At 37.5% G+C, this 11917-nt stretch overlaps 2 protein-coding genes across 7 annotated transcripts in view; one reads left to right on the forward strand and one right to left on the reverse strand.

Moving 5' to 3' along the window:
- The window catches only part of LOC139761026 (uncharacterized), a 318517-nt gene extending 314067 nt beyond the window's left edge, over positions 1 to 4450 (reverse strand). The window contains exon 1 of one of the 4 annotated variants that reach the window (XM_071684776.1): positions 4319 to 4442. In XM_071684776.1, coding sequence (XP_071540877.1) covers positions 4319 to 4394 — 76 coding nt within the window. In that variant the 5' untranslated portion in view covers positions 4395 to 4442. Of the gene's footprint in view, positions 1 to 4318 lie in introns of all 4 variants that reach the window. The other 3 variants (XM_071684772.1, XM_071684771.1, XM_071684774.1) reach the window with 3 other exon arrangements.
- LOC139761025 (turripeptide Gsg9.2-like) overlaps positions 1 to 11917 on the forward strand; it is a 364470-nt gene that overhangs the window by 123197 nt on the left and 229356 nt on the right. The gene's annotated exons all lie outside the window — the stretch shown is intronic.

Consider the following 11917-nt stretch of genomic DNA (forward strand, 5'->3'; position numbering starts at 1 on the left):
TATGAAGTCAACAGATATTTTACATCACAGAAATTTTCTGATCTGGGATTCCCCAAAAAATCTTTTTTCAACTTCATTTAGCTTTTCATCTAAATTTTTATCTCGAAGCAGTTCCCTCATCTGAGGTCCTACGGAAATGCCCTCCTTGACTTTTTCTCTGCTGATTCCAGGGAATTAATTCCTCAAATATGTGAATCTATTGCCAGTTATATCCATACCTTCGACGAAGTTCTTCATCAACCGAGCATAATGTACAATGGAGGCAGATAAATATTATCAGGACCAACAAAAGGAGGATTGATGACATGGAGTCAGTGATGTTCGTTTTGGCCACACTTTCTTTAGGTAATAATTTCTCTTGTCCTGGCTATCCTACTCACAGAGGAAACAAAAGAACCTCGTACAGCCAAGTTACATTCCTAGTAAAAGTGCCAGAACCTTTAGGTCGCCACATAATGCATTCCACTTAAATTTCCCGTACTTAATCTTTTCCCAATAGAAGTTTCAAGTTATCATACGATTCCTTCATGTTACCTGCGTGAGCCAGAGGAAGGGAGGAAACACATCTCTGGCGTCGAATAGACCCACTTTCAAGCTTACTTTTGATGAGACAATGAACAAGCACCACTCATCTGTTTTATATTCGTGGCAAAGTGCCTCCATAACAGAAAGAACATCATTGAAAAATACTAGACCATCTTCAAGGGAGAAAAATCTTTGAAATCGATGTGGTGATCATGATAAAGAGAAACTTTGATTTAATTTCTAAGAAGATTCCAGTCCTTTAAGCTGAAACCCAAAAGTTTGGCTTGCATCTAAGACACATCTAAATCGCGGACGGCATCATTAAGACCTCCTTGACTCAGCAAATGTGGTTCACTTGTTAGAACATCTCGCTTCAAATGTTGGATCCATATTGTCCTCTGCTTGGTCTACCTTCTCATTCCTAGACTCATCGTCACTCAGTGTGCCATGTTTCTTAGAGGCTCTGGCATAGGTATTTCCTTACAGAGGTTCTGGCCTTATAGCAGATAGTAAATTAGAATGTTTAAAGGTATGCTTGGATTTTAATGTTATACCATTTATATTTGTCAGGCATAAGAAGCAATCCGAAGCGTGATCTTTGGGTTTCCTCCAAACCATAGAAGTGGCAAAAGGCACACTGCGTGAACCTTATGCCCATGCTGTGAGAAGCTTGACACATGACAAAACATATATGGGAAGCCCAACATTTATCCTGGTCACCAACTTTACAAGGGGTGTGAAAGAAAGGTTTGCGATATGAATGTCAATTTACAGATGTAGTAGAAAGAATACGGACTATTTACAAAGTTTCTCGGCATCATAATGGTGGATGGGGCATCAACACAACACTTGAATACTCAAAAGCACAATTTGCCACTAGAGTGGAAAAGACACTTTTTACACAAGTTCTGCAACTGACAGAGAATGATACTTAAGACTGGGCATTGTTTGAATGTCCCACCATTTCCAGTCGTGTTTCTGCAGGTCACTGGTGACTCATTATCTTTCAGACAAAAGCTATTGCACTTCATAAACAATAACAATAGCTGTGTTTGTTAAAGTTTTTGTTTCAAATGCTCTGTAGAGCACTGGTACGAATATACTGTATATAATAATATGCGAGTATGCTGGAACAAAACTTCTGGAAACATATTTAGATTCAACTTGCAAAAATACATAAGATGTTTTGATATGGAAGAAAATTCTTGTAGACCCTCAGTGTTACTGATATGCACGAGAAAAGTGACTGGTCTCAAATCTAATACCTTATGTCCATTTGCAGCCAGTCAATCAATGTCCTAACCATCTAGTTATTGCTCCGTCTATAACATTTGACTTAACTTTTGCTTAAAAAATCTTTGATGCGGGATTTTACATCAACCACTTTACTCTCATCATTCATGTTAAATGTCCATAACATAGATATCAAAAAATAAAGCATCAAGCAGATTTTTCAGGCATGAACGATTTCGTCAGAAATCATGCTAAGAATTGTTTATCAAGTGGTGGTCCTCAAAAGGATTGCAAGAGTTATAATGAAAAGAGTATTGAAGGGCTTAACGATATACATGTTCACTTCTTTTTATGTCTTAGGATAAAACTTACCTGGACCTGCCGTTTATTGACTCTTTCCTTTTAGTGTTTATCATATACCTTGAAGTTGGATGTTGTAAAAAGTTTCCCTCTTCTAGGAACGGAATAAGAACCTGCATATAAGTCGCGTCTTCAGTGATGATTATGGATGAAAAAGAAATAGTTTAGGATCTTTGCCATGGTTTTACTGTCTTGATCCAAGTCACCTTTCACTGAAATATACGACTCAAGTATTTGGGTAATGACTCCCTTGCTTCTAACTTATCTCGGAAATCATGAGTTTCTTTAGATATTTTGTGCAACGTACACTTCATACTGGCGTTTATTTTCACCTGTATGGATTAATATTTTCACGGAAAATTACAAAACTTACTTCATCATGATGGTTACTGTTCTGTCCGAGTTCTTGTATGATACTTTCTTAAGAATAATCAGATTTTTATTTCGTTGTTTTACCAATATTGCTTAGTTTTTGAAATAACCGTCGTCATTGGCACATGAATTCCCTTTAGTATCTTAAATGTTTTACTGAAGCATTTCCATGCTACGCCCACATAGATTTCATAGTCCATATCTTCCCAGATTTGTCTGTCAAGAGCAATACCATGATCAGGAGAGTTTGTAACGTGATATATTACACGAGTTTTGTGTTGCACAGCATTACAAGCAATGATGAGAGATACCTTGAAAATGATATTTCGGTGATCACTTGTACCAAAACTTCCTCCATTTACAATATCATAGGCAAGCCTCTCAGTTTTAGCGAGAATTAAGTCTGATATGTTCTCAGTATTTGTAAGTTTTCAGCATCTTGAATTGTCATTATCTAGCACGTTTAGGTAGATTTGCTCATAGCGATTGGAGAGGAATTCTCCTCTCCAAGTTCAACTTTCCCGTTACTAAAAAGCCTTCTTTTGAAAATTTCTATAAAATGATCAATAGGTCGTTTGTCGACCTATGGTATCTGAGCAGGCGTTCCTTAACCTAACCTTAAACCGTTTTATTGTGAAGCGTAATTTTAATTTCATTAGTGGAAGTTATCATATCAGCTGTGGATTTTGGACCAAGGAGGTTATCTTAATGTAGTAAGGGAAATCATGAAACCAGCTGTGGATTCTAAATAAGGAATATTATCTGAATGTTATCAGGAAAGTTATTACATCGGATGTGTAGTCTGGACAAGGAAGGTTATCACAGTCTTACCATCACAGTTATCACGTTAACCATGTTTCCTGCATCAATAAGATTATCATAGTGTTTCCGACAACGTTATCATATTAGTCATGATTCCTGGACCAGGGAGGCTGTCATAGTTTTATCATCAAAGTTATGACTATCCATACATAAGGAAGTGATTTCATACTGATATTTAAGTTATCAGAAAACACGAAACTTTATGAAGATGAAATGCAGCCATATAAAAAGGGAAATCAAAAAGTCAAAAGACACAACCTCACTGGATGAGTCAAGAGAATTAAGCTCACTATCTTAGTCAAGGTGATCGAACTCACCCACTGAGTCAAGAGAACTAATATGATTGGTTGAATCAAGAGAACCAAAGACACTGGCTGAGATAACAAATTCACTTGCTTACTCAAGAAAAGAAAACGCTTTGGCTGAGTTGAGAGACCAAACTTACTAGCTGAGTCTCGAGAACAAAGTTACTAAGTCAAGAGAACCAAACTGAGTTAAGAAAAAAAATCACTGGCTGCGTCAAGGGACAAAGCTCACCAAGTAGGTCAAGATAACCAAACTCCTCGAATGAGTCAAGTGAGACAAACTCACCGGCTGAGTCAGGAGAGCCAAACCAACCGGCTGAGTCAGGAGAGCCAAACCCACTAGGTGAATAAAGAAAACAAAACTTAATAACAGAGACAATAGAATCAGACCTCCTGACTGAATCAAGAGAACCGAATTCATTACATAAATCAAGAGAACCAAACCTACTGGATGAAACAAGAGAACCAAACCCACTAGATGAAGCAAGAGAACCAAACCCACTGGATGAATCAAGAGAACCAAGTGCATTTGGTGAATCAAGGGAAAAAACCCACTGGTTGAATCATGAGAATCAAACACACATACTGAGTCAAGAGAAACAAACTCACCGAGTCAAGAGAAGCCAAGCCTCAACAGAGTTAAAACAACTAAAACAGATATAAACAAAGACAAACGTCCAGTCAGTAAAGGCAGAGTTTACCGTCAGATTCGATGCGTAACCTCTGGGCTGTAGCAGAGACGACCAGAGCGGCCATCAAAAGAAGTTGAGGCTTCATGTTGACTGTGATCACTGGTGAGTTCCCGTCAATGTATCTAGTTGGTGGTTCCACCGCGATATATACCCCAGCCAGTGACGTCATGGGATTAGTGTCGGGTGCAAAGCTTTGATACCGTGTGCAGACACAACATCCGTTGCCTCTTACGCAGCTGTTATGGTGACGTCAGCATCCGAGGTTTGTGTGCCAGACTATGCATCAGTGTCTGCCGGCCGCTGGAGAGAGGAGGATAGTGTACAGTACCTTCATCTATACATGTGTATATATTGGTGCACCATTATATAAAAATGAGATAAAACGAATATATATATATATATATATATATATATATATATATATATATATATATATATATATATATATATATATATATATATATATATATATATATATATATTGAATTTTTTTTAATTTTCCAAAAGAAGGAACAGAATGGGGCCAGGTGAGGCTATTACAAAAAAGGCCCAGTCCTCTGTTCTTAATGCTACCTCGCTTACGCGGGAAATGGCGAATAGTTTAAAGGAAAGAAAGAATATATATATATATATATATATATATATATATATATATATATATATATATATATATATATATATATATATATATATATATATATATTGGAAAGGATCACAATTTTGCGCTTGATCAAGATATTCCTATGAGTCCACGGGAAAATGAAACACGAAAAGTTCCCAAGTGCACTTTCGTGTAATGATCACATCATCAGGGGAGACACAAGAGAGAAATATAACAGTCAGTTGATATACATCGAAGAGACGAAGCTAGGACGCCATTTGGTAAACATGTGATAGTCCAAAACATACAACGAGCGTTCATAAACTTATCATTTTACAAATCTTATCAACAATAAAGTTATCTAATTTGTACAGACCATCACTAATATTAAGAATATAATTCTTTGTGTATTTAATAATAGAAGATTCAATGATGTTTCTCTTGGTAATAGAGTTAGAGTTAACAACTGAGATGGCGTTACTCCAGTCAATACAATGATCATAGTTTTTAACATGATTAAACAAGGCATTTGATTCTTGTCCCGTTCTTATACTATATTTATGTTGCTTAATTCTAACAGAAAGATCCATACCAGTCTGACCAACAAAAAATTTATCACATTTTCCACAAGGAACTTTATAGATGCAACCAAGAGAATTTTCTGGTGAATTTCTGATTAAGATATTCTTTATAGTATTATTGTTGCTAAAGGCAACATTTACCTTAAAGGATTTGAGCAACATGAGAAGCAAAGTGAAATTATTATTAAAAGGGAGAACTAAAAGATTCTTGGTTTCAATGGGAGGTTTGGGCTCAACTCTATAAAATAATTTCTTTGCTAACTTAAGGGATTCATCAATGAAAGATCTAGGGTACTTTAACTTAGATCCAAAAGAATATATCATCTCAAACTCATCATCAATAAACTTTGGACTGCAAATACTTAATGCCCTTAGGAACATAGATTGGAATGATGATAATTTAACTCTGTCATGTTGAGATGAGTAATAATGGATATATGAGCATACATTGTTGGGTTTTCTGTATATGCTAAACTTAAACTTGTTTCCTTGTCTATGGATCATGCAATCTGAAAATGGTAACATATCATTATTTTCATTTTCTACAGTAAATTTGATGGAAGGTACTAAATTGTTAAGTAAGGGGAGAAAAATTTGTAAATCTTGATTTCTTGGCCAAACACGAAGAACATCATCTACATACCTAAACCAAATTGCATTATAAAGTAAGATATCCTTTAGTAATTTTGTTTCAAAAGATTCCATATAAAGATTACCTAGTACAGGTGAAAGAGGGTTACCCATTGCCATACCAAATTTTTGAGCATAATAATCTCCATTAAATTGAAATACACAGTCTTTTATACACAATTTTATCAGTTCAATGAAATTAGACTTTGAAACTGGTAAATGAATATCATTCAAGACATCAAATAAATATTCTAACAGGTCATCAACTGGAACTTTAGTGAAACGTGAGGAAACATCAAAACTAACTAGTTTTAAATCAAGATTAATATTGCTATGTTTAGCTTGTTGACTAAATCTACATTGTTCATGATATTAGAATTTGATACCTTACCCACTAAAGGGCTTAATGAGGAAACTAACCATTTCGATAAATCATATGTGATGGAGCCTACTGAACTCACTATAGGTCTTGCTGGAAAATTTTGTTTATGTGTTTTGATATGTCCATACATATATGGGAATGAAGGGACAAAGATGACAAATTTTTGCCTTTCAACAACAACCTCATTTCTTTATTGAAGTGAGAATTAACTGCTTCTAAGGGATTTTTACTAAGTTCAGAAAATGTTGTGCTATCATTTAGATCATTTATTTTAGATAAAAAGTTACTTTTGTCTAAAATCACAACAGTGTTAGCCTTGGTACGTTGGTGTTGGTATGGCAATGGATAACCCTCTTTCATCTGTACTAAGTAATCTTTATATGGAAATTTTTGAAACAAAATTACTAAAGGATATCTTACTTTATAATGCAATTTCGTTTAGGTATGTAGATGATGTTCTTTGCGTTTGGCCAACAAATGAAAATTTACAAATATTTCTCCCCTTACTTAACAATTTAGAGCCTTCCATCAAATATAATGTTGAAAATGAAAATAATGGTATGTTACCATTTTTAGATTGCATTATCCATAGACAAGGAAACAAGTTTAAGTTTAGCATATACAGAAAACCCATCAATGTATGCTCATATATCCATTATTACTCATCTCAACATGACAGAGTTAAATTATCATCATTTCAATCTATGTTCCTAAGGGCATTAAGTATTTGCAGTCCAAAGTTTATTGATGTTAGTTTGAGATGATATATTCTATTGGATCTAAGTTAAAGTACCCTAGATCTTTCATTGATAAATCCCTTAAGTTAGCAAAGAAATCATTTTATAGATTTGAGCCCAAACCTCCCAATGACACCAAGAATCTTTTAGTTCTCCCTTTTGATAATAATTTTAATTTGCTTCCCATGTTGCTTAAATCCTTTAATGTAAATGTTGCCTTTAGCAACAATAAAACTATAAAGAACATCTTTATCAGAAATTCACCAGAAAATTCTCTTGGTTGCATCTATAAAGTACCTTGTGGAAACTGTGATAAATTTTATGTTGGTCAGACTGGTAAGGATCTTTCTGTTAGAATTAAGCAACATAAATATAGTATAAGAACGGGACAAGAATCAAATGCCTTGTTTAATCATGTTAAAAACTATGATCATTGTACTGACTGGAGTAACGCCATCTCAGTTGTTAACTCTAACTCTATTATCAAGAGAAATATCATTGAAACTTCTATTATTAGATACACAAAGAATTATAATCTTAATATTAGTGATGGTCTGTACAAATTAGATAACTTTATTGTTGATAAGATTTGTAAAATGATAAGTTTATGAACACTCGTTGTATGTCTTGGACAATCATATGTTTACCAAATGGCGTCCTAGCTTCGTCTCTTCGATGTATATCAACTGACTGTTATATTTCTCTCTTGTGTCTCCCCTGATGATGTGATCATTACACAAAAGTGCACTTGGGAACTTTTCGTGCTTCATTTTCCCCGTGGACTGATAGGAATATATATATATATATATATATATATATATATATATATATATATATATATATATATATATATATATTTTTTTTTTTTTTTTATACTTTGTCGCTGTCTCCCGCGTTTGCGAGGTAGCGCAAGGAAACAGACGAAAGAAAATGGCCCAACCCACCCCCATACACATGTATATACACATGTCCACACACGCAAATATACATACCTACACAGCTTTCCATGGTTTACCCCGGACGCTTCACATGCCTTGATTCAATCCACTGACAGCACGTCAACCCCTGTATACCACATCGCTCCAATTCACTCTATTCCTTGCCCTCCTTTCACCCTCCTGCATGTTCAGGCCCCGATCACACAAAATCCTTTTCACTCCATCTTTCCACCTCCAATTTGGTCTCCCTCTTCTCCTCGTTCCCTCCACCTCCGACACATATATCCTCTTGGTCAATCTTTCCTCACTCATTCTCTCCATGTGCCCAAACCATTTCAAAACACCCTCTTCTGCTCTCTCAACCACGCTCTTTTTATTTCCACACATCTCTCTTACCCTTACGTTACTTACTCGATCAAACCACCTCACACCACACATTGTCCTCAAACATCTCATTTCCAGCACATCCATCCTCCTGCGCACAACTCTATCCATAGCCCACGCCTCGCAACCATACAACATTGTTGGAACCACTATTCCTTCAAACATACCCATTTTTGCTTTCCGAGATAATGTTCTCGACTTCCACACATTCTTCAAGGCTCCCAGAATTTTCGCCCCCTCCCCCACCCTATGATCCACTTCCGCTTCCATGGTTCCATCCGCTGCCAGATCCACTCCCAGATATCTAAAACACTTCACTTCCTCCAGTTTTTCTCCATTCAAACTCACCTCCCAATTGACTTGACCCTCAACCCTACTGTACCTAATAACCTTGCTCTTATTCACATTTACTCTTAACTTTCTTCTTCACACACTTTACCAAACTCAGTCACCAGCTTCTGCAGTTTTTTCACATGAATCAGCCACCAGCGCTGTATCATCAGCGAACAACCACTGACTCACTTCCCAAGCTCTCTCATCCCCAACAGACTTCATACTTGCCACTCTTTCCAAAACTCTTGCATTCACCTCCCTAACAACCCTAACAACCCCATCCATAAACAAATTAAACAACCATGGAGACATGACACAACACTGCCGCAAACCTACATTCACTGAGAACCAATCACTTTCCTCTCTTCCTACACGTACACATGCCTTACATCCTCGATAAAAACTTTTCACTGCTTCTAACAACTTGCCTCCCACACCATATATTCTTAATACCTTCCACAGAGCATCTCTATCAACTCTATCATATGCCTTCTCCAGATCCATAAATGCTACATACAAATCCATTTGCTTTTCTAAGTATTTCTCACATACATTCTTCAAAGCAAACACCTGATCGACACATCCTCTACCACTTCTGAAACCACACTGCTCTTCCCCAATCTGATGCTCTGTACATGCCTTCACCCTCTCAATCAATACTCTCCCATATAATTTACCAGGAATACTCAACAAACTTATACCTCTGTAATTTGAGCACTCACTCTTATCCCCTTTGCCTTTGTACAAAGGTGAGTAATGTGGCAGTTGAGGGAATAATTGGTATGCATGGGGTGTTCAGTGTTGTAAATGGAAATGGTGAAGAGCTTGTAGATTTATGTGCTGAAAAAAGGACTGATGATTGGGAATACCTGGTTTAAAAAGCGAGATATACATAAGTATACTTATGTAAGTAGGAGAGATGGCCAGAGAGCGTTATTGGATTACGTGTTAATTGACAGGCGTGCGAAAGAGAGACTTTTGGATGTCAATGTACTGAGAGGTGCAACTGGAGGGATGTCTGATCATTATCTTGTGGAGGCTAAGGTGAAGATTAGTATGGGTTTTCAGAAAAGAAGAGTGAATGTTGGGGTGAAGAAGGTGGTGAGAGTAAGTGAGCTTGGGAAGGAGACCTGTGTGAAGAAGTATCAGGAGAGACTGTGTACAGAATGGAAAAAGGTGAGAACAATGGAAGTAAGGGGAGTGGGGGAGGAATGGGATATATTTAGGGAATCAGTGATGGATTGCGCAAAAGATGCTTGTGGCATGAGAAGAGTGGGAGGTGGGCTGTTTAGAAAGGGTAGTGAGTGGTGGGATGAAGAAGTAAGAGTATTAGTGAAAGAGAAGAGAGAGGCATTTGGACGATTTTTGCAGGGAAAAAATGCAATTGAGTGGGAGAAGTATAAAAGAAAGAGACAGGAGGTCAAGAGAAAGGTGCAAGAGGTGAAAAAAAGGGCAAATGAGAGTTGGGGTGAGAGACTATCAGTAAATTTTAGGGAGAATAAAAAGATATTCTGGAAGGAGGTAAATAGGGTGCGTAAGACAAGGGAGCAAATGGGAACTTCGGTGAAGGGCGTAAGTGGGGAGGTGATAACAAGTAGTGGTGATGTGAGAAGGAGATGGAATGAGTATTTTGAAGGTTTGTTGAATGTGTCTGATGACAGAGTGGCAGATATAGGATGTTTGGGTCGAGGTGGTGTGCAAAGTGAGAGGGTTAGGGAAAATGATTTGGTAAACAGAGAAGAGGTAGTAAAAGCTTTGCGGAAGATGAAAGCCGGCAAGGCAGCAGGTTTGGATGGTATTGCAGTGGAATTTATTAAAAAAGGGGGTGACTGTATTGTTGACTGGTTGGTAAGGTTATTTAATGTATGTATGACTCATGGTGAGGTGCCTGAGGATTGGCGGAATGCGTGCATAGTGCCATTGTACAAAGGCAAAGGGGATAAGAGTGAGTGCTCAAATATATATATATATATATATATATATATATATATATATATATATATATATATATATATATATTTTTTTTTTTTTTTGCTTTGTCGCTGTCTCCCGCGTTTGTGAGGTAGCGCAAGGAAACACCCGAAAGAAATGGCCCAATGCACCCCCATACACATGTATATACATACGTCCACACACGCAAATATACATACCTACACAGCTTTCCATGGTTTACCCAGACGCTTCACATGCTTTGATTCAATCCACTGACAGCACGTCAACCCCGGTATACCACATCGCTCCAATTCACTCTTCCTTGCCCTCCTTTCACCCTCCTGCATGTTCAGGCCCCGATCACACAAAATCTTTTTCACTCCATCTTTACACCTCCAATTTGGTCTCCCTCTTCTCCTCGTTCCCTCCACCTCCGACACTTATATTCTCTTGGTCAATCTTTCCTCACTCATTCTCTCCATGTGCCCGAACCATTTCAAAACACCCTCTTCTGCTCTCTCAACCACGCTCTTTTTATTACCACACATCTCTCTTACCCTTACGTTACTTACTCGATCAAACCACCTCACACCACACATTGTCCTCAAACATCTCATTTCCAGCACATCCATGCTCATGCGCACAACTCTATCCATAGCCCACGCCTCGCAACCATACAACATTGTTGGAACCACTATTCCTTCAAACATACCCATTTTTGCTTTCCGAGATAATGTTCTCGACTTCCACACATTCTTCAAGGCTCCCAGAATTTTCGCCCCCTCCCCCACCCTATGATCCACTTCCGCTTCCATGGTTCCATCCGCTGCCAGATCCACTCCCAGATATCTAAAACACTTCACTTCCTCCAGGTTTTCTCCATTTAAACTCACCTCCCAGTTCACTTGACCCTCAACCCTACTGTACCTAATAACCTTGCTCTTATTCACATTTACTCTTAGCTTTCTTCTTTCATATACTTTAACAAACTCAGTCACCAGCTTCTGCAGTTTTTTCACATGAATCAGCCACCAGCGCTGTATCATCAGCGAACAACCACTGACTCACTTCCCAAGCTCTCTCATCCCCA

Source organism: Panulirus ornatus, chromosome 39, assembly GCF_036320965.1.
Source record: "Panulirus ornatus isolate Po-2019 chromosome 39, ASM3632096v1, whole genome shotgun sequence".
Taxonomy (NCBI): Eukaryota; Metazoa; Arthropoda; class Malacostraca; order Decapoda; family Palinuridae; genus Panulirus; species Panulirus ornatus.